Source organism: Culex quinquefasciatus, chromosome 1 (genome assembly GCF_015732765.1).
Source record: "Culex quinquefasciatus strain JHB chromosome 1, VPISU_Cqui_1.0_pri_paternal, whole genome shotgun sequence".
Lineage (NCBI taxonomy): Eukaryota > Metazoa > Arthropoda > Insecta > Diptera > Culicidae > Culex > Culex quinquefasciatus.
The window spans coordinates 1,552,829-1,572,715 of record NC_051861.1 but is presented as its reverse complement, the minus strand read 5'-3'; the positions used below and the strand labels follow the sequence as shown (position 1 = coordinate 1,572,715).

The following is a 19,887-nucleotide window of genomic DNA, read 5'->3' as shown; positions in this document are numbered from 1 at the left end:
GAACTTAAAGTACCATGTTTCTCCATAGAAATGATTTTGCAGTACATCGCTGTAGACGCATGGTACATTAATTGCGAATAATTATCGAAATCCGAAATGTTTTTTTTTTTTTTTTTCAAAAATCATATCACTAATACTTTTAATGAATATTCACAAAAAAAATCTTGCCTGATTTTGAAACAAAAGTACCTTTAGCCGGAATGACAACTAATTTTTAATTTTTTTTTTATCATTTAAAACTTGTCTCTTACTGTTTTAAATCTATATTGGAGTTGGCAACACAAAAAAAGTTTTCCAAAGTTGGTCAAAATTTATTAGAAATGGATACTATCGTAAATTATGAAACTTTTTGTTTAAGGTGTAAAATTGTCCAAAGAATCCGATCGCAAAAATTGTGACAGTTTGAGAGTAGCCCTATTCATTAATGATTTCATAATTATTGTCAACTAACTTTTTAAACGATCCAACATTTGTAAAACAAACTATTTCTTGATAAAAAAAAATCAAACAATTTTTTGTTCCAGATACCTACAAAAGAAATCTAAAAGGAACAGCATAAAAAAAGCAAAACAGCAAAACAATTGTTTTTCAATCATAAGTTTTCAAAATATCTTTGAATTGCCAAAAAAATATTTCGCCAAGAAGAAACTTTTTGCGGTACCGAGCATCGGGATTTTACAAAAAAAAAATAAACATTTTTTTATGGATCCCAGAAATGTTAAATATGATTCCCAACGCAGAAAAATGCATTTCAAACAGTGTTACTTCTATTTACTCTAAATATTTTTGTCCCATGATTTTTCGGATCGATAAATGGGTGAGAAAATATTTAAAATCAGTTTCAAGTTTACGTCAACTAAGTCAAAACATTATTATTTTTTGTAGAAACACGTTTTTGCAAAAATTATGCTTAGTTATTGATTATCTTCTAAATTTCTGTGCATCCAAAACTATTAGGACAAAAGTATCGACATAACTTTAAAAATACAAAAGATAAACAACAGTCAACAGTGTATTTACATTAAACTTTTAAGTAACATTTAACGGCTATCAAAAATAATAGCATTATTTGAATTTTGGTTTTCCATGTTTCATCAATTTTTTTATCAACAATTTCTTATTATTTTTAATTTCCTGAAAAAATCACTTCAAATCAAATCTTGGGATAAGCTTGGGAAAAGCTAGATGGCGGCCAAGATGGCGATTGTGAAATATTGAAATAATGGATTTTGTAATGTGAGCAGTTCTCTCAGGTTTCGGTCATTCGATTTTTTTTTGTATTTTTTAATCCGACTGAAACTTTTTTGGTGCCTTCAGTTTGCCCAAAGAAGCCATTTTGCATCATTAGTTTGTCCATATAAATTTCTATACAAATTTGGCAGCTGTCCATACAAAAATGATATATGAAAATTCAAAAATCTGTATCTTCTGAAGGAATGTTTTGATTGATTTGGTGACTTCGGCAAAGTTGAAGGGTATGGATATGGATACACGGTAAAAATTTTTTGATGATTTTTTATGTAACTTTTTGTCATTAAAACTTGATTTGCAAAACAAAACTATTTTATTTTTTTATTTTTTAATATGTTTTAGAGGACAAATGCAAACTTTTCAGAAATTTCCAGGTTGTGCAAAAAATCTTTGACCGAATTATGAATTTTTAAACCAATACTGATTTTTTTCAAATAATCGAAACATTAGTCGCAAAAAATTTTCAACTTATGCAATCAAAAAGTACTTTAGTGAAATTTTGATAAAGTGCACCGTTTTCAAGTTAAAGCCATTTTTAGGTAACTTTTTTGAATATAGTCGCAGTTTTTCATTTTTTTTAATTAGTGCACATGTTTGCCCACTTCTGAAAAAAATGTTTTTGAAAAGCTGGGAAAATTCTCTATATTTTGCTTTTCTGAACTTTGTTGATACGACCCTTAGTTGCTGAGATATTACCATGCAAGTGTTTAAAAACAGGAAAGTTTATGTTTTCTAAGTCTCATCCAAACAACCCACCGTTTTCTAATGTCGATATCTCAGCAACTAATGGTCCGATTTACAATGTTAAAATATGAAACATTCGTGAAAATTTCCGATCTTTTCGAAAAAAATATTTTCAAAATTTTTAAGCCAAGATTCATATTTTAAAAGGGCGTAATTATGAAGAATAAAAATCAATTCCATAAATTTACTTTTTTTATAATATTTTTTCAAAAAGTATATTTTAAAAAAAAATGGAAGACAAAAAAATAATTTTGTTCGTGCAATTACACCCTCAATTGCTCATTCTAATTAAACTCAGAGATTTTCAACGATTTACAAAACATTTGAAAATTTATTTTCGTTCACGATAATAGCAACCTATAAATGTATCATCAAAACCCATCTAATCAGTGCCAATTGTAAACAGGCTCAGATCGCCTCAGTTCAAGCCCAAACATTGAACACGCGAACGACAACGACAACAGCCCGCTTAAACCCCCGAAATGATGTCACCGCCGTTCACCTCTTCTTATCGCGCGCCCACAATCAACAACATCTGGCCGCATTTCACGCGGCCGCTCACTCGCCCCTTTTTCCCCTCTATCAAATTGATTGTCCGAAATCGTCGCCGTCGCGTTATCACGGTCGACGTTGCCTGTGGTTTCTTGCACGAAATTATTTTCAATGCATTAATTGTAAGTATGATTCGTCCCATTGTGTCATTTTGGCCCAATTTAAACTTTTTTTATGGTCGAGTTGCTGCCGTTGCTGCTGCTGTATCGTTTCCTCTTTTTTTTTTGCTCGCTGTGCAAAATAAACCTTTTGTGTGGGCAAACAACGATTTTTGAAATTTTATGTCGGAAATTTAAGCGGACGCAAACACACACAAACACACTCTGGCCAGTATTGTGAAAGAGCAAGATGATAGTGTCGGAGCGCGAACAGGCATCTGTTCAACATTAACGAGATTGGAGGGGGGCATAATGGTCCAATTTTAATTTTCTGTGATAATTCCATTATGCAGATATTTTTGTTGAACGATGCGCGTCTTCCGTTCTGTCACGCGTGCGATGTTGATGACAACACGCAGAGTAAATACTCTGTTATCAAGGGTTGGGAATGTTGACCTGCTAACTGATTCATCAAAGTGATGATCAGTTACGATAATCATGCCTTTTCCAAGAAATTTTGGGAACTGCTGCTCATATTTCATGAATAATAATAGAGCTTTATGACGTTTCGCGTACACACACTAGCGCACCATTTGATTTTGCTGGCCGGACAAAATTTAACCTCAATCTTTTTCGTGTACGTACACGCAATACATGCGCACGTAGATAACTCTATAGCTCCGCTCCGATTGAGTGTGATAGTGATAGTCTCCCATTCCCAACCCTGCTCTCAATAGCAATGGCTTGTGTGTGTGTGTGTGTGTGTGTGGTATGTGTTTGCTTGAACTAAAAACAACGATATTTATAGCCAGCGTGCTTACCATCTTGCTTAGCTGCGTCACAGCATTTGGTTACCAAGAACAAGGCCAAAAAAGTTTGAACAATCAACCTATACAGTAACGTTCTGCTCCTGCTACTACTACTACTGCTGCTACTGCTGCTGTTGCTGCCGTTGTTGTTTCTACTATTGTGTGGTGTACTAACTAAATGATATCCTTTTGTGTGCTGTTGTGACGACGCCGAACACGACCTCGACGACGTCGCCGGCGCTGGCGCTGACGCTGATGGTGACCGAAATGATGATAATGATGATGTTGCAGGAATGTTGAAAGAATCACGAGACGACAAAACGAGTGGCTTGAGCGAAATGTTTAGTAGTTTAATCCTTTCGACTTTACGCTGAACTTCGCTAGGTTGCTTGAACATGCTGTGCATTTTAGAAATGAGGAAAAACCAAAGGCTGCTGCTCTCGCGGTTGGGCTGCTTCTTTTTGTTTGTTTGTTTTGTTTTGTTTTGTCTTGTTTTAGCTAGGTGTGTTTTGTATTTTTGTTTTAATCGTGTCGATTTGTGTAATTTCTTTATGGTTTTCCTTCTCTTTTTTGGATTAGTCTTTTAGCTGCTTATCTCTTTCGCTATTAATATCAATTAAATTATTTGTGTAAGTTACTCATATCACCATTTTGTGTAGGTATTTCTATGAGGATTCGATCTGGAAAGGAAATCAAAAGAGAGAAAGAGAAACAAAAATAAAGATATTAGAGCAATCGGCTTCAATTATTTTCAATTGAGGCATGATTGGGCCTTCCTCTTCTTGTTCTTGTGCGGGTCTTCATTTTCGGCAGCCGACTGAAGGGGGGTCGGTCGTCGCCGCAATGAGTAATTACACTCTCCACCCAGGACATACCAGTGGAAGGCGATGTGGGGGGAAACGGGACAGATGAAATCAATATCTCTTTCGGTGTCGTGCGACTGAGTGTTTTTTTGCTCGCTCGCCGTACCTCATTATTTGGACAATTATTCAGAATGTTATTTTTTTTCGGTGTAGGCGAAAGATAATAATTATTGATAGCAGTCACGGAAAGGGAAAAACTGAAGTGCACTAGAGCATTTCACTCCCCTTCGGGAGTTTATTTTTTTCATTCTGCAAGACTGTATGTGGGGCTACAGCGATCTATATAGAAGAATTAAATATCCTGCTTCTCGATACACACGGCACGGCGAGAAGCTTTTGCACTCCGAAAGCTGTGTAATTGTAAGGGTGTATAACACACCACACTATCACTCCTCGACAGTCCTACCCAGACTTGGGGAGAGGAGTGAGAAAAAAAAACTTTTGCAAAGTGGAAAATTCCAACGGGTTGCCTACTAGTACGGCCCTCAAGACCCCCTGGACAAGATTTCGTTCCATCCAAAGGCCCACTTGGATGCAGCGGAATCGATCCGAAAACACACGCACCATGCCTACTGATATCCGAAACTTACTTAAAGCTCCTCCCCGAACTAAACAGCCGCCATTGTTAATTTTTATATTAGTATTGATTTTTCCACCTCGAATTCCTGCCAGCGAGGGTTCTGCAAATTGTTCACTAGTTTGTGCACGTTCACCGCACTGGTATTACACATATTTCGCACTGCACGTACTGGCACGCACGAATATTCGCACTTTTTCACGCTTTTCGGCCCTTTTTCACCCAGAAATGGGCTACATTTTCTTCAGCAGAGCAGTGCTCTGCTGCTTCTGCTGGTGGTGCCGTTGCTTTCTGCTACTTCTGCTGGTCGACGACGGCCGACGACGATGATGGGCTCTTTTTTCCTCTTCGGAGCAGAAGAACAAAAAAAGATCATTCGTCGACAACGACGACGACGACGAAGAGCGAGACAGGGCTACTTTTTCACTAACTACGTTCGGCTCCTCGCCTACTGCTCTTGTGATGCTGCACTTTGCCACGGTCCGCGTGCTTTTCACGTTACATCTGAACATGATGCATTTTAACAACGGCTCGACCGCAAATTAGCGCACACCTGCTGCACCCAACAAACTCCGCCAAAACCGCACAATTCTGCAAAGGTCGACAATTTTCAACCCCGAAGCATCACCTTTTTCTTCCTTTCTCTATGCTTGGGCTCGCGCTCACACTCTCGCTCGCTCTCTTTCACTCCTTTGCTCCAACTTAGAATCGAGACTATTAAATTTTTAGCTTGTTTTAACCAAAAAGGTAACCACTACTATCACTTTCGCAATTCACTGGGTTAAATTACTACTATATTCACATTTAGTGCTAAGTTTCCCTCCCAATCACCAGGGTTTTTCTGCCGATTTTGGCAGATTTTTTGCAGCGCTGCCCGAAAAGCACTGCCTCTCTCGTCTGCAATGTTTTCACGTCTGATTCTGATATGGCTTTCTCCTCGCACAGAGTGCCTGCTGCTGCGCCAGCTTCGGCTCACAAAAGAGCAAGCAGCACAGGGTGTCTCTCGAGGAATGACAGATAAATCGATGAACGCGCTATGTCGACTGTTTGTTTTGATTTTTGTTTAAACATTTGTATGAAAAATTTCTTATTTGTGTTACTTTTTGCATAGAATCTAATTATGTTTTATATTAAATTAATAAATAACCTGAACAAATGCAATTCACACATATTGTTGAGCCAAAAGCGCAACCTATACGTGAAATACACACGACAATGTCGACATTCGACGCAGCACATCCAAAAGTGACATTTCTTTGTTCTTATTGGAAACATACCACGGTGCAAGGGGTCCACCAGCATACCTTATGCGCTCCTACCGAAACAGCCCCCCGTAAGTCAATGTTTTGTTTTGATTTCAACCAATCCTGCAGTAACGCAACCCGATGTCCACGGAGGAGTGCGCCGTGTGTCGCAAGCCGCTCAACAATCGGTCAACGCGCCACTACCACGAGCACTGCCGCCAGCCGGAACTGAAACCGTTCAAGTGTAACCGATGTGAACGCACCTTTGCCTCCAAGTCGCATCTGGCATTCCACGCGGAGACCCACCTGGAACGGCGTCTCCCGTGCCCGGATTGCGACAAAACCTACAAACATAGGCGTGATCTTGATCTTCACCGACGCTGCGAGCACGAAACGACGACGACGCCTGGCGAAGAAACGATCAGGTGTGGCAAGTGCTCGAAGCAGTTTCCATCGCAGCAAGCGTTGGAGCGGCACCGAAAAAGCCACGCAGACGATGGACTGCGGCCCTTCAAGTGTGATCAGTGCAAGTTGTCTTTTCGCCTCAAAGGCAACCTAACAAAGCATGCCAAGATATTGCACTCTAAACAGAAACTATTCAAATGTGAGCGTTGCAGCAAATCGTTCTACCGGAACAATGCCCTCAAGTTTCATATGTTAAGCCATCAATCGAAAAACTTCCAGTGTCGATCGTGTGAGAAAGAGTTTGTTGATGCGAGGAACCTTGAACGGCACCTTAAAACGCACGTTACCCAGAAGGAATATCGATGTGATAAATGTGGCATTACAAGTTCCAGGAAAGATAACATCCTTCGGCACGCTAGGAGTTTCCATCCGGAGAGCGATCTCGATAAGGTAGTACTTCGAGGGGATCTTGGCGACCAACTGGAAGTCATCAAGAAGGACGTCCAGCAGGGCAATAAAATTAAAAAGACTGAACCGAAACCCGTCGAACCCATATCAAACCGCATCAGTGTTATCCAAACAGTAGGAACACCGAAACCTCTCGAACCACCCAGAGCATCTACATCAGAAACGACACCCAAAGTTGATCAGCAGCCAAAACCTATCCCGAAGGTCGACCCACTAGAAATCTACAGAAAGATCCTCAAACCGAGCTGCAACGGTGACGACGACCATGAAACAAACAACGTCACAGCAAAACCTCAACCAACAAACAATGCCGTATCATCAGATGAGCACGCGCCGGCGCCGTCAACCCCTAAAACATCGTCGACGACCACCAACACTGCGAGCGGCAATAATTATTCTTCTATAAATAATTTCTCTGAAGTTCATTGGCGAAAGCGCACATCGCAGATCTTCACCAATTCGACTAGGTGAGAGCGCGAAGAAACACGCTAGCGCACACGTGAAAATACGGGCAATTTTGTTATTTTCGTTTCGCGTCCAACCGGTGGTCCAGTCCCTCATGCATAATGGAACGCAGCGAAGAGGAACAAGTAGAGCGTAAAATTAGTGAGTGCATCGACGCCAACGATTGGAGAAAAGTGATCAACCTAGGTCAGGAACTGGCGGTGGATACGCGGGTCAAATATTTGTGGGCATGGCCACTGAGTGAAGATCTGAAAACAATTGGCACTTGCCTGGCAGAGCACAACATCAGCCGTGTGATCAGCGTAGGTTGTGGAACTGGTTTACTCGAGTGGCTAATCACCGCTGGAACGGGAATTCTCGTGGCAGGCGTCGAACAGGACGAAAACTGGTGGCGATCCAAGTATGCCACCAAAACGTACATTCCTATGGTGTTTGCGGAAAGTAAAGGTGCAAATTCAACCAGCGACGAGAACGCGCAATGGCATGCTATGATGTTTTGTTACTTCAACGATGGAGCAGCGTTTTGCGATTATGTCAATAACTATAAAGGACGTCATGTGATCATTGTTGGACCAGAATGTGGTAAAAGCGTTCATACCAATCCAATGCCATTCCAGCCGTCTTTCCCAACCCACCAGAATTGGAAACTTCTTCAGTCATTTCGCATTGGCAGTGAAAACTTGAACCATTTTGTGATTTATCAACGGCAATAAAACAACTCGATCATAATCGTTACTAGTGTATTACTTATTTTATTTTTTTATTTAAATTTAAACGATAAAGTACAGAAACAAGATGTTTTGTTCTCAGCGGTCTGAAGCACCACTCAAAACAAGTATGTCCTCGTGGAAACATATGATCCACCATTTTTCGAGCTATTCAACAATTTTACCCTCAGACAACCGGCAAGGACAGCTTCGCCGATGGCACCCAAGGGTCTCTCTACAGTGTTCACCGCCTAACTAAAGTATAGATTTGAGCATTCTTCGTTGTTCAATGTGTGTGTGTGTGTGTATTGACTTCATGTGAAAGTGTTGTTGGCGACGAGAGTAGTGGCAGTTTTTTTTTTCGTTGTTTTTAAAATAAAGAACATTGTACTTAGCAGTTATTTTAAATAAGTTAAGAGCTAAAAGAAAATCTCAGTGGAGAGGTGATGAAGGCGGCCTTGCGTAACCGGTGACTATCGGTAGGCCTTATCATCCTGGTAGGCCATGTACGGATTCTGACCAGAATGGACCGAGTGGAGAGATGCTGCAGAGTGGTGTGATGGAGGTGGCATCATGTGCTGGTTTTGGTACTGGTACTGGTGTGGAATTCGACCGATCGTCGAATAGTTTGGCCTTGGCTGCGGCGTGTCCGGAGAAGAACTCTGCTTGTATGGGAGAGTGGCGTAATTTTGTCCATACGGAGCCACGATCGGATAAATGGGCGTTCCTTTTCCGCTCTTGTAGTTGACCTGCATACCGTTGGGATGCATCGTCGACATACCAATCGGTGGTCCCCGGTAGGGATCGCTGTTCATCTTCAACCTGCATATGCAGATAATGATGATCAGTAGGAAGATGAACACAATCACTCCTCCCACAATTCCTATGATCAAGGTGTCGTCGTTTGTAATTGGCATCTGCTTCATCGGAGGCATCTTCGTCTTGGACTTGGTCTTGGCCGTCGGTGCCACACTCCAGATTATGTCTTGTTCTGTCGTTGGGGTAGCCTTTGTTACGACCTGCGTGAATCCTGCAGTATAATTAGTGAAAGTGATCGTCGAAGTTCGGGTAGTCGTTGAAGCTGTCGTTGCCGTTGAGGATTTCTTCTGATCGCACACCAGCTCATTATCTCCAACTTCAACCAACAATCGTCCACGGACTGCGTCTGGTGTGGAACAGCGTACATCCATAACCTTTGCGGCCATAATCCACCGACGGAATGCCCTTGCCTGGCAATCACACTGCACCGGATTAGTACTCAATCCAGCAATGCTTAAACTGTTCTTCCGATCGTCCATCGAACTCAGGAAGGGCTGCGTCAAAGTACTGATCTTCGATCCGGAAATGTCCAGATCAATGTGGGACGATCGTGGCAAAGGCAACAGCAACGCCGGTGGTAGCGATGAGAGGGACGTGTTCTTCAAACTGACACTCAAAAATTTATTTCTCAGTCCGGCAAAGCTTCCCGACGACATACTCTGCAGCATGTATCCATACAGTCCCAGGTGGGTTAGCTTTGGGTGATCAATTACTTGCAGTTGATCGGACTCTAGCACCGAATCCTTTACCTCGATATCGATCGATGCCAGCGAAGGCAACTCTTGGATTATTCCTTGCACATCAATGTATCCGAGCTTGGCAAAATTGTAGGCTTCCAAGTTGGACAAACTGCTCAACTGTTTGAAAGCATTCTTCTCCAGACGACTAATCTGCGGGAGATCCTTGATCTTCAACGTTCGCAGTGCGTCCAACGAATCGAACGCATGCGCCATGATCGTTTTGATCGGGTTGCGCGATAAGTCGAGATAGCTCAACAGAGTCAACTTTGGCCACACCGACTTCAACGGATCGATATTTTCGAGTCGGTTGGAAGACACATCGAGTACCTCCAGCAATGTTGTTTTATCGAACACACGATCACCAACAGCACTGATGTTGTTCATTGATACATTTAGCACCTGAAGGTAGGGCGTTTCAAGGATCGGCAGTCGCTCGATTCCGGTACTGGCCAGATTGAGTTTGCGAACCGTCTTTGGTTGCTCCAGCAGCATTTTGATGGCCTGTTCTGACAGAGAGTTGAACGAAAAGTCGACATCCTTTATGTTAACCATAACCATGTAGGCATTCGACGCTGGAATGTCCGTCAACTTGTTGTAGCTCATGTCCAGCGAGTAAACGCTGTCGTGCTGATCCTTCAGCGCGCTAAACGGAATCGATCGAAAGCTGTTGTTGGCCAAGATGATGTTTTCAACTTTTATCACCCGACTCTTGTCGAAGATTCCTTCCGGCAGTTCTTGAAGTGTGTTGTGACTCAAATCCAGCTTCTCGATGCGGCTCATTCCGAGGAACGCTCGTTCGCTCAACCTCTCGAGACGGTTCCTGCTCAAGTCAATGATTTGCAGCTGAGTTGAATTGTGGAACGCCATGTCGTTCAGCAGTTCGATCTGATTTTGAGCAAAGTAAAGCTCTCGTAGGTTGGCATATCGCGAAAAGTCCAGCTGATCGATGATTGTAAGCTGATTCTCGCTCAAGTCGATCACTTCCAAAAAGTCCAACATGTTGGCCAAATCGGGGCTGAACCGCTCGATCTTGTTCTTCGCAAGAATGATCTTTCGCAGCCGAGGGTGGATTTTGAACGTGCTGGGAGCAAAAGTGCTGATTTCGTTATCGGACAGATCCAGCGTCTCCATGGCTGTTTCGCTGTTGAAAATGTCGGCCTTGAAGTCCGTCAGTTTGTTGCCACGCAGGTTTAGCGTTCGCAAATTGACAGTGTTGATGAACGATCGAGGTTTGATAGTGGTGATCTCGTTTTGTGACAGATCGACGTTGAACAGATTGTTCAAGCTCATGAAGGTGTTTTCATCGACCATTTTCAGGTGGTTGTGACTGAGTAAAACGATCCTTAGCTCGGTGTTGTTGTGGAACAGGTCGGGTTGAATTCCCTTCAGACCACAGTTGCTTACGTCGAGAACCTGCAGCTTGTTGAGCGGGTAGATCATGGTTCGCGTGACCTGCAGCACGTGTTCGTTTCCACTCATGTTCAAGTACAGGAGGTTGCTCAATCCGTGGAAGGCATCAATGGCGAGATCATCGATGCTGTTCGAGCTAATGTCTAACCTCCGTAGTTTTGGCAGTACGGTTTTACGGAACGTTGAAATCTTGTTGTACGACATCTTAATCTCGAGCAGGGTGTTGTCCAGCCCGGCGAAGGTATCCTCGTTAATCACTCCCAAGCTGTTTCCGGAAATGTCGAGGTAGATCAACTTCTTGAACGAAGTGAAACTGTTGGCGGGAAGTTCTCGGATAACGTTACGGGATAGTGAGAGGTATCTGATGTTTTCTGGTTGGATTGACTTTAGGATGCTGGAAGACAGGGCAGCTACTCGGTTGTAGTCCAAGTACAGGTTGGATAGTCGGGGAAGTCGTCCAAGGGCGCTTCCTGGGATGAGAAGGATGTTGTTATCACGCAAGATCAGCGTCTGCAGATTGTCCAGTCCTTCAAAAGCATCATCTTCAATCGTTCGAAGCGAGTTCAGACTGAGGTCGAGGTATTTAAGCAAGATCTGCTCTCGGAATGTTCCTGGGAGAACGGATGCGATTACGTTCCTGCTAATGTCGAGAATCTGCAGATTTCTAAGCTGTTGCAGATGCTTCGATTCTAGCTTATCGATGTTGTTCAGCGAAAGATTCAACACTTTCAGAGACTCGATCGAGCTGAGAGCGGCCGTTGGGAACTCTCCAATCAAGTTGTCGGAAAGATCAAGCTTCTGAATCATGTCTGCACCCATGAAGGCGCGCTCGTCGATTACACTGATCAAGTTTCCTGCTAGCAGCAGTTCCTTCATCGTCTGCAGGTTGGAGAAAGCGTTCGCCCTGAGCATGTGAATTCTGTTGTAACGCAGATCGATGCGCTCCAGTTTATTGGAGAAGGCAAACGAATCCGAGGACACGTTCTCGATCAGATTGTTGCGCAGCGAAATGATCCTCAACGAGGGTAGATCCTTGAACGAGGACGCAGGAACGGCGGTAAGCTTGTTTCCGTCCAGCTGGATGTCCTGCAGCTTGCGACACCCGATGAAGACTCCTTCGTCCAGCGCCATCAGCTGGTTGTTGGAAAGATCGAGCACCTTCACGTTCTTCAGCGTCTGCAGCTCGGTGGTCGAGAAGATCGGATTCAAATTATCTCCCAGCAAGTTGTTTGCCAAACGTAGCTCGGTGATGTATTCCTGCAGCGGGGGATGGGAGAGGGATGAGAGTGATCGATTAAGAACGTGTGAATTGGTGTTGTTTTGGAGGTGTTGATCTTACCCCGACCGGCGAAAAGGCCTTGTCCGGCAGATTGCGGATCCCATTGTTTGAGAAATCCAACCTCCTAATGGAAGCACTCAGCATCGATAGATCCTGTAAGGGGGAGTGGGAGATCATTAGCGTTCAACGAGCACTTCCCGGGCAATCAACACTCACTGGAATCGCCTGATGTCCACTGCTGCGATGCGAGAAGGCGATGATCGGCAGGCCGGCCGGGATTCCTCCCGTGAGGGCGGTTCGTTCGCAGTCGACGGCGATGAATCCATACTGGCTGTTGTTGCCAACTGCTTCAATGTTACATCTACAGCGAGGAGAAAAGAGAAAATTGGACCTAATTAGACTTGCCCGCGATCGATCGTAGCTCGAAATTCATATGTACGATAATGGTAATGATTCGCGGAGGAGATTTGCATGCAAAAGATGATGGAGGCATGGCGCAACGTTGGCCGCGATGATCGACTGATCGACTGCCCCGATCAACGCGCGAACGAGTCCACCGCGGCGTGTATAATTACAAGGCATAATTTAAGGAGGGGCTGCTGTTTAGGATTGGGTGCGGCTTTTAAAATCGATGCCACGCTGGTTAGACCAAGTTTATTATCAGTTTTTTTACTTTTAGCAAATTTGCTCGCAAAGTAAACACACGCGCCTGCGAAGATCTCATCTCACTGCAGATATTCGTAATAATTGAGCAATCAAGCCACTCCAAGCGACCATTGTTTGATGACACCCCGGTGACAACCGGCGATTATGCATGCCAAAGGTACCACGCGTGTAAAACAACCTAATGACCGATTGGACACGCCGCTAATGAAGTCAAATCGAAAAAAAACTGCTCATCATTGTTGTCTACCTTGGCCGGCCCGGTCTATCCCAAGCGGCGATCATTATTGAATAAACCTCGCACATGGTTCAGCAATTAATTTGTGAACGACAATCGACCACGACGACGACGACGTGACTTTCCACGGTGGACATGTTTGTCTAACGCGCGGAGCGAACGCTTGTCTTCTTCGTGAAACCCTCTGAGGGAACTTGGAGGCGTTGCATAAGAAGACCGGCCAAGCTGTCGCTTTCAATTCGCCAGCGTGAAAATAATAATTAGAACTGAGCGGTTTATACTTTCCTGCGGTTGAAGTTATGCCTCGATGGGTTACGTAAGGTCTTGGCCAGGAATGGCAGTTCTGTGAAATTGGTGTCGCTGGGGTCGCAGCCCTAGATGAAGATGATGCTCGGTCTGCTGTCATCATCTTAATCCAGAAAAGGCACCCAAATTACTACTTTTCAACAAACCAATCAGACGACCATTTCTGGGACGCAACCGTAGATCTACCCTCTTCACGGGGTTATCTCGGCTAATCGCAACGGACAGAGAGGGTTTGTTTGCTTTGACCGGGTCATCGCGAGTGAACGTTCGCATTACTTAACGGGATATTAGATCACTGGGGGTCTGCGCGCAGTCACGACTAAACCAACCTAGCTCCCACGTGACGAACGAAGGTTGCGCACAGAGCTTGGATGCAAAAAAAAGAGCGCCATTCGAAGGTCACCCAGAGTGGAGCAGTGCCAATGGTGCTGGACAAAGTCAACCTAAGATAATTCAAATCATCGTAGTAATGAGTTGGCGAATTAGAATGGCACCCCCACCAGCGATCAAGGACGATCGTTGCACATAATATGTACCACAACTCCGCGAAGTGAAGGAATTTGCAACGGTTTTCCGAACTAGAATGTGGCCAACTTTTCTGGAGTACGTCGAGTGTGCTATTTTCCTGTGTGTTCCGTCCGCGCGTCCGAGTGGGAGTTGGAACTTGTTTCCGAACAGGTTTGCCCGCGCCATGATCAGCGTCTCTAAGCTAATAAACAAATGGTGTGTCGCTGGCTAATAGCAGCAACGACTAGCGCGGCCAAGCTCGGCTCACCTGGACACAAATCTATGTTACTGTGTTTATGTTCCAAAGATCAAGACCGTTAGCCTGCTTGGGAGAGCAAGTGGCAAGTGGAATGTGCACCACCAGAAGGGTTGCAGCAGCACACAGATCGAGAGATTTAATGAATAGTGGAAAAAATGGGCGAATCAAATCAATCTCAAGAGTGGAAAAATAAAATCAATTTGATTTCGTCTGGAGGAGAACAACAGCATTACACAACGGGATCGTTGTAGCTGGTCGAAATAGTGAGGGAAACAGAAACAAAGGAATTGCAAATTAATTGAAAAGTTTAACACCTGACTTGATGGGAAAACGATTTTGGGGAGATTTAAAGTAAATAGAATAAACAACAGGATTTCAAATGAGGTCAACATGATTGACTGGTTCAATCAAACAAAGGGCAGTGAAAAACACGAAAAATCCAATTTCATGCGCAATAGCCAAGTTCAATTCGACTCAACTTTTCCAAAAGTTATTTTCAAACCGTTAATTCTAAGATGTTTTTGAATTCCTCATCATGATTCAACGGTGAGTTAAAGATTTTACAACTAATGTGTGTTATGTTTGTACTGTCAGACCGTTACAAAAAAAACAGGTATAAAAATATTAAATAAAAAATCAAATAATAGAGATAATCAGAAAATCTTGATAATTAACTATCCAAATTTTAAATTTTGTAGTAAAATTGTTTGTCCCAAGTTTAACTCGGCTCTGCTCAAGGATGAATGGGACAAATTTTCTAGCCTAATTTTTTTAAAGTATCGCAAAATTCTTTGCACATTACTGCAGCTATGCTAATGTAAACAATTATCTTGAATTTAGTATATTAAATAGCCATGAAAAAATATCCCAAAATTCTAAATTTGCGAAAAGCTTCAAAACTCCTTATTAGATTATAAATCCAAAAATAAGCGATAAGCAATACGTTCTAAATAGTTAACAATCTTTTTTTCAATATTTTTGTTTTTGGCAATAATCTTATTTCGGACGCTAATTTTTTTTGTGTAAATTTTTAAGGGGCTCCAGACAAAAACTTGAAGTGGAGTTTTTATTGGCCTCTTTGAAATTATTGTAAATCAAAAATAAATTAATTGATTGGAAACTTTTTAAAATACACTTAATTTGATTACCACGAGTTGGACAATTATAGGATTTTTAAAATGTTTGGAAGAATCACAGGCAGGGTTGTTACGGGAAAGTCGAAAAAACCGCGCCAAATCCGCGCCATGTAAAAAAATTACAACCAACATTCGAGAAATGTTATTTCTAAAGAAAAAAACTAATGCAGAAAGTATTTGATAAAAAAAAACGGAGCTCGGTGTATGTTTGAAGGAATGAAAGCAAAAAATACTTTTAAAAAATACCTCAAGAGACGTTAAGAAAAGTGTCACCAGAAAAAAATCTTTTTGCAAATCAGGGAGACTTAACAATAATTTTGACCAATATAAACAAAATAGAAAATTATAAACCAAATATAAAAATCTTATAAATAAAATTTAACTTCAAAAATATAAGCTCAAAAAACCAAAATCTAACATTTTAAAATGATTAAATTTTAGATTTCGAAATTCTAAAAATTCAAAACCCATGAATTTTAATACAGATTGTATTCCAAATTCCTCACTAAAATTTCACTCCGAAACAAATTGCATTTCCAATATTTGAAATATTTATTTTTTTATTCTTCTAAAAATTTAGAAATTTAAGAATTTAGGAATGTAAGAATTTAGGAATTTAAGAATCTAAGAATTTAAATTTTATTTGAGATTGTTGAGATTTCCGTTTTTTGTTTTTGTTTTCAAAATTGTTTTAATTTTCATATTATTTAGATTTCAAATTTCGACTTTTTAAATTTTGATTTTATTTATTATGATTGTTTTAATTTTGAATTTTTCTTTAAATTATGATTTTTTTTATTTTTTAGTTTTTTGGAGTTCTGAATTTCAGATTTTTAAAATTCTGAATTTAGAAATTTCGTTTTTTTTTAATTACGACTTTAGAAATTCGAAAAAATTTTAATCTGAATTATAAAAATTGATTAAGAAACTATTAAAATATAAAAAAATGTTTCGAATTTTTGACATTTGAATTTTGAATGATGGAGCATTAATTTTTGAATGTTCTGATTTTTTATTTTTCGCCAAGAATGTTTAAATTTAGAAAAATATAAGGTTAAAAAACATTACTCAAAACTCAAAAAGATTACAAATTCAGAGCCGGATATATTAGGAAATGAGTTAAGTGTAGTAATAATTGTATTTAAGAAATTCTCAACCATACATTTAAAAAAATTATCTCTACATAATCTTCATCTTAATTTTTCGACGGTTCGTATTAAGAACATTTTCAAAAAAAAATCTATTAATAAGAAATTGAAATTGCACTCAGTGAAAAAAAAAACAAATTATCGTAATTCCTGATAATATTTTTCTTAATAACTTGAAAGTAATTCTATATCTCCTAATTAATTTATTTATCTAAATTACGATCCGCGCGAAATCCGCGCCTGAGCAAATTTAGTCAGCAAATCCACGCGATCCGCGCCGCCCGTAACAACCCTGCACAGGTAGAAAAAGACGTAAAACTTCAGGATATTTTATGAAATAAAGGATATTTAGCTTTTCATAATATAACATTTGTCCTCAGGCATTTATCGATATTTCTGCTTTTGAATTTGTTAAATAATAAACATATAAGTAATCAAAATTGCTTCACCTTAAATCATTTTTTCTTAAAAATCTAGAACTCTTATATTTCTATTGTGTTCCATAATTTGTTACTTCAAAACAAGCCAATTTTCTAAAATTTTATATTTAATGAATTACAAATATTCTGAAGCAAGAAAACAAAACATCCAAAGCTCTTTTAAGAATATCAAGACAAAAATTTTGTAATATTTTTCCATTGAATTTTAGCTTCATTTAATCTTATATTAAGGATCTTTAAAAAAAGCTTATGGCATGGATTTCCATGAGAATTGAGCTTATCATTATACACTAGTTATCATTTTGAAAGTGATTTTGTATTGTATATAATTGTATTAAAACAATAAATTTGCAAACAGAAATCGGTAAATTTTGCAACTTCCTAAAATAGAATAATAGAATATTTTAATTAAAGATAGCGTTCGTTATGGCGGTGATACCATTAAGATTAAGATTTTGTTAAGTAATTTTACAATCAAATTTTAGCAAATTGAAATCGCTGAATTCAAATTGGACTAGAAAAAAAACAACACAACAGTTTTTATGTGATTTACTTATCTAAAGTTCTTTTAAGAACATCCAAAGAGATATTCAAAATTAAAATTATCAAGTACGGTCTGTACTATAATTTTCAGACACCTACAGAACTGTTTTCCCTTTCAAATCACCTTCACACATCGCCATTCCATCGCGATAGAACACCTCCCAATTATCATTCTCCCGTTCGCTAATAACCACCACCCACAACCGCCGAAACCCATTAAACTGCCAGCTGTGCAGGAGGAATAGTTGTTACGCAACAATTTAAATTTCGTCCGATTATCTTTCATTCCGCGGGACTGTTATAAGCTCACTTAGCAAATAGCCGAGAAGCACACACAAAAAAATCAGTAGCCAAGACTCTTGACCCCTTTCAATTAAAATTCATTCGCCGAGAGAGGGACCCCACTGAAGTAAGCCGACCACATCGACTCTGGCTGGTTGGTGGTCTTACTTTTGGGAGGGAGGGAGGGGTTATCAACGGCCGATCAACATCATCATCCACATCCCCAAAAACGGTACTCCATATGTTGTCTGGTTCTTCATTCATATAAACAATCATTCTCTCTCTCGCACTGGCTTGGTTTTTTTTTTCGCAACCAACAGAAACAACTGTTGATTGGACTGCATAATTAGGGAGGGGGAATAGAAGCTCAACCAAATTATACCTGGACCAGGGAGGCGCAAATAAAACACACACACACACACAAGCTTGAGCTGAAATAATTGTAGCCACATGTGCTTGAGTATTGTTGATTCATTGAAGAGCTTTTTTGCGCTTTGTCCAGAACTGGGTCGCGTAGAATCCACCTCCCTTTTTTTGGCAACGTAACTAGATCTTCAAACAAGTCATTGAGGAAAAAACACGCAATAGTAGAATACACAATCGTGTAAGCTCATCATGACGAGTGCTTTACCCAAAGCCAGGGCGATATACATGGCAATAATTAGCCATTGAATGGTGTGTTCAAACCCCATTGAGCGCACCAAAACATCAACAACCGATGGCTGCGAATCCACGTGAAAAGAGCTGAAACTGAAGAGGCATCTTATATGCCAACTTTTTTCAAGTACCACTTGTTACATACCGCCTATGGAGAGCGCGGTGCATTATTTCCGCGAATGGCGGAGAAATATTTTCATTAAATTAGATAACTTTTGGCGCCACACGCGCTACAAAGAGTGGGCGTAAATTTTGGCGATCGCACTTGAAGTTATTCGTTTCTTACAGGTGCAGGTGACCCAAATTTTGGCGGTTTGTTTTGTTTAAAAATTTGCCTATTGTAAGCAGCTCCGAAATCTAAAAAGTCTTGTGGCGGACCACGATTTATGCTAATCGAGCCAAATCGTCGGTGGAACTAATCGGTGTTGACTGGGCGCCAACAGCCCGTAGGTAAGTAGTAAAGTGGAAAACTCGAGGGAAAACAATTTCGCCCGCGAGGGCTTTCTACTATAGCCAACCAGCTCCAAAGTACAATGATCGCTGAATCGTTTCGCGAGAAGAGCGGTGTGGCGGCGAGGCTCGCATTATCGGGAAAATTGTGCCTGACTACCGCCGGCCACATTACCTTTACCTGTAATTTTAAAACAAACATACTTAAAAGCTTAAATTTGGCTGCGATTTCATGCCAAGCCCGGCGATAATTAGCATCCCCACAATTAGTTTTTAATTTTTCAAACGAGACAGCAGACCCCAAAGGTGCTGGCCTTGCAGATCTTAGCCGACTCAAGACAAGATCTTCATTGCAGCAGCATCACCATTGTGTTTGTCTCTCCAAAGAGTTGCAATAAACAAACTTTTACTACCCCCGGGGCGATGTACCTTCTTCAACGAGCGCTAAGAAGATGTCTTAGTTCTTGCCGCAGAAAAGATGCACGTGGTTTACGACCGGCAAAGGACGCGTTAAAAGTTCAATGAAAAAGGGGTTGATGAATCCCACTAGTGTGAGAAACAATCGTGTCAAAGTCAATCATTTAAAATATTCATCGATAAAATCATGATTAAAAGGTTTTTTTTCTGAAAAAAATTACTTTGGCAACAGGTACTTTCAGGTGGCAGTATAAATGGCAAAATTGACAATACAGTCCAAACTCGATTATCCGAAGATTCGATTATCCAAATGTTTGTATGGGACTTCAAATAATCGAAATTTTCTTACTTCATATATCAAATTTGAGTTCTACGAGCCCATATTAGCTATTACAAAACACATTTTTTTT

The 19,887-nt window shown here is 40.8% G+C and overlaps 4 protein-coding genes across 7 annotated transcripts in view; 2 read left to right on the top strand and 2 right to left on the bottom strand.

Moving 5' to 3' along the window:
• Positions 1–5,825, bottom strand: part of LOC6032074 — a 38,237-nt gene extending 32,412 nt beyond the window's left edge. The window contains exons 1-2 of one of the 3 annotated variants that reach the window (XM_038259753.1): positions 4,908–5,825; positions 3,467–4,134 (exon numbers count right to left, since the gene is read on the bottom strand). In XM_038259753.1, the coding sequence (XP_038115681.1) occupies positions 3,467–3,860 (394 nt within the window). In that variant the 5' untranslated portion in view covers positions 3,861–4,134; positions 4,908–5,825. Of the gene's footprint in view, positions 1–3,466; positions 4,135–4,907 lie in introns of those variants that run through there. The other 2 variants (XM_038259761.1, XM_038259746.1) reach the window with 2 other exon arrangements.
• A 130-nt stretch (positions 5,826–5,955) lies between these two features.
• LOC119768757 (zinc finger protein OZF) lies at positions 5,956–7,511 on the top strand. Its single transcript, XM_038259769.1, has one exon. It carries the CDS (start codon positions 6,280–6,282, stop codon positions 7,480–7,482), a length of 1,203 nt encoding a protein of 400 aa, XP_038115697.1. The 5' UTR covers positions 5,956–6,279; the 3' UTR covers positions 7,483–7,511.
• Positions 7,512–7,551: 40 nt separating this feature from the next.
• Positions 7,552–8,211, top strand: LOC6032073. Its single transcript, XM_038259781.1, has one exon. It carries the CDS (start codon positions 7,578–7,580, stop codon positions 8,187–8,189), a length of 612 nt encoding a protein of 203 aa, XP_038115709.1. The 5' UTR covers positions 7,552–7,577; the 3' UTR covers positions 8,190–8,211.
• A 339-nt stretch (positions 8,212–8,550) lies between these two features.
• Positions 8,551–19,887, bottom strand: part of LOC6032072 (protein artichoke) — a 39,867-nt gene continuing 28,530 nt past the window's right edge. For both annotated transcript variants that reach the window (XM_038259727.1, XM_038259734.1), the window contains exons 3-5: positions 12,648–12,792; positions 12,492–12,584; positions 8,551–12,409 (exon numbers count right to left, since the gene is read on the bottom strand). In XM_038259727.1, the coding sequence (XP_038115655.1) occupies positions 8,657–12,409; positions 12,492–12,584; positions 12,648–12,792 (3,991 nt within the window). In that variant the 3' untranslated portion in view covers positions 8,551–8,656. The remainder of the gene's footprint in view (positions 12,410–12,491; positions 12,585–12,647; positions 12,793–19,887) is intronic.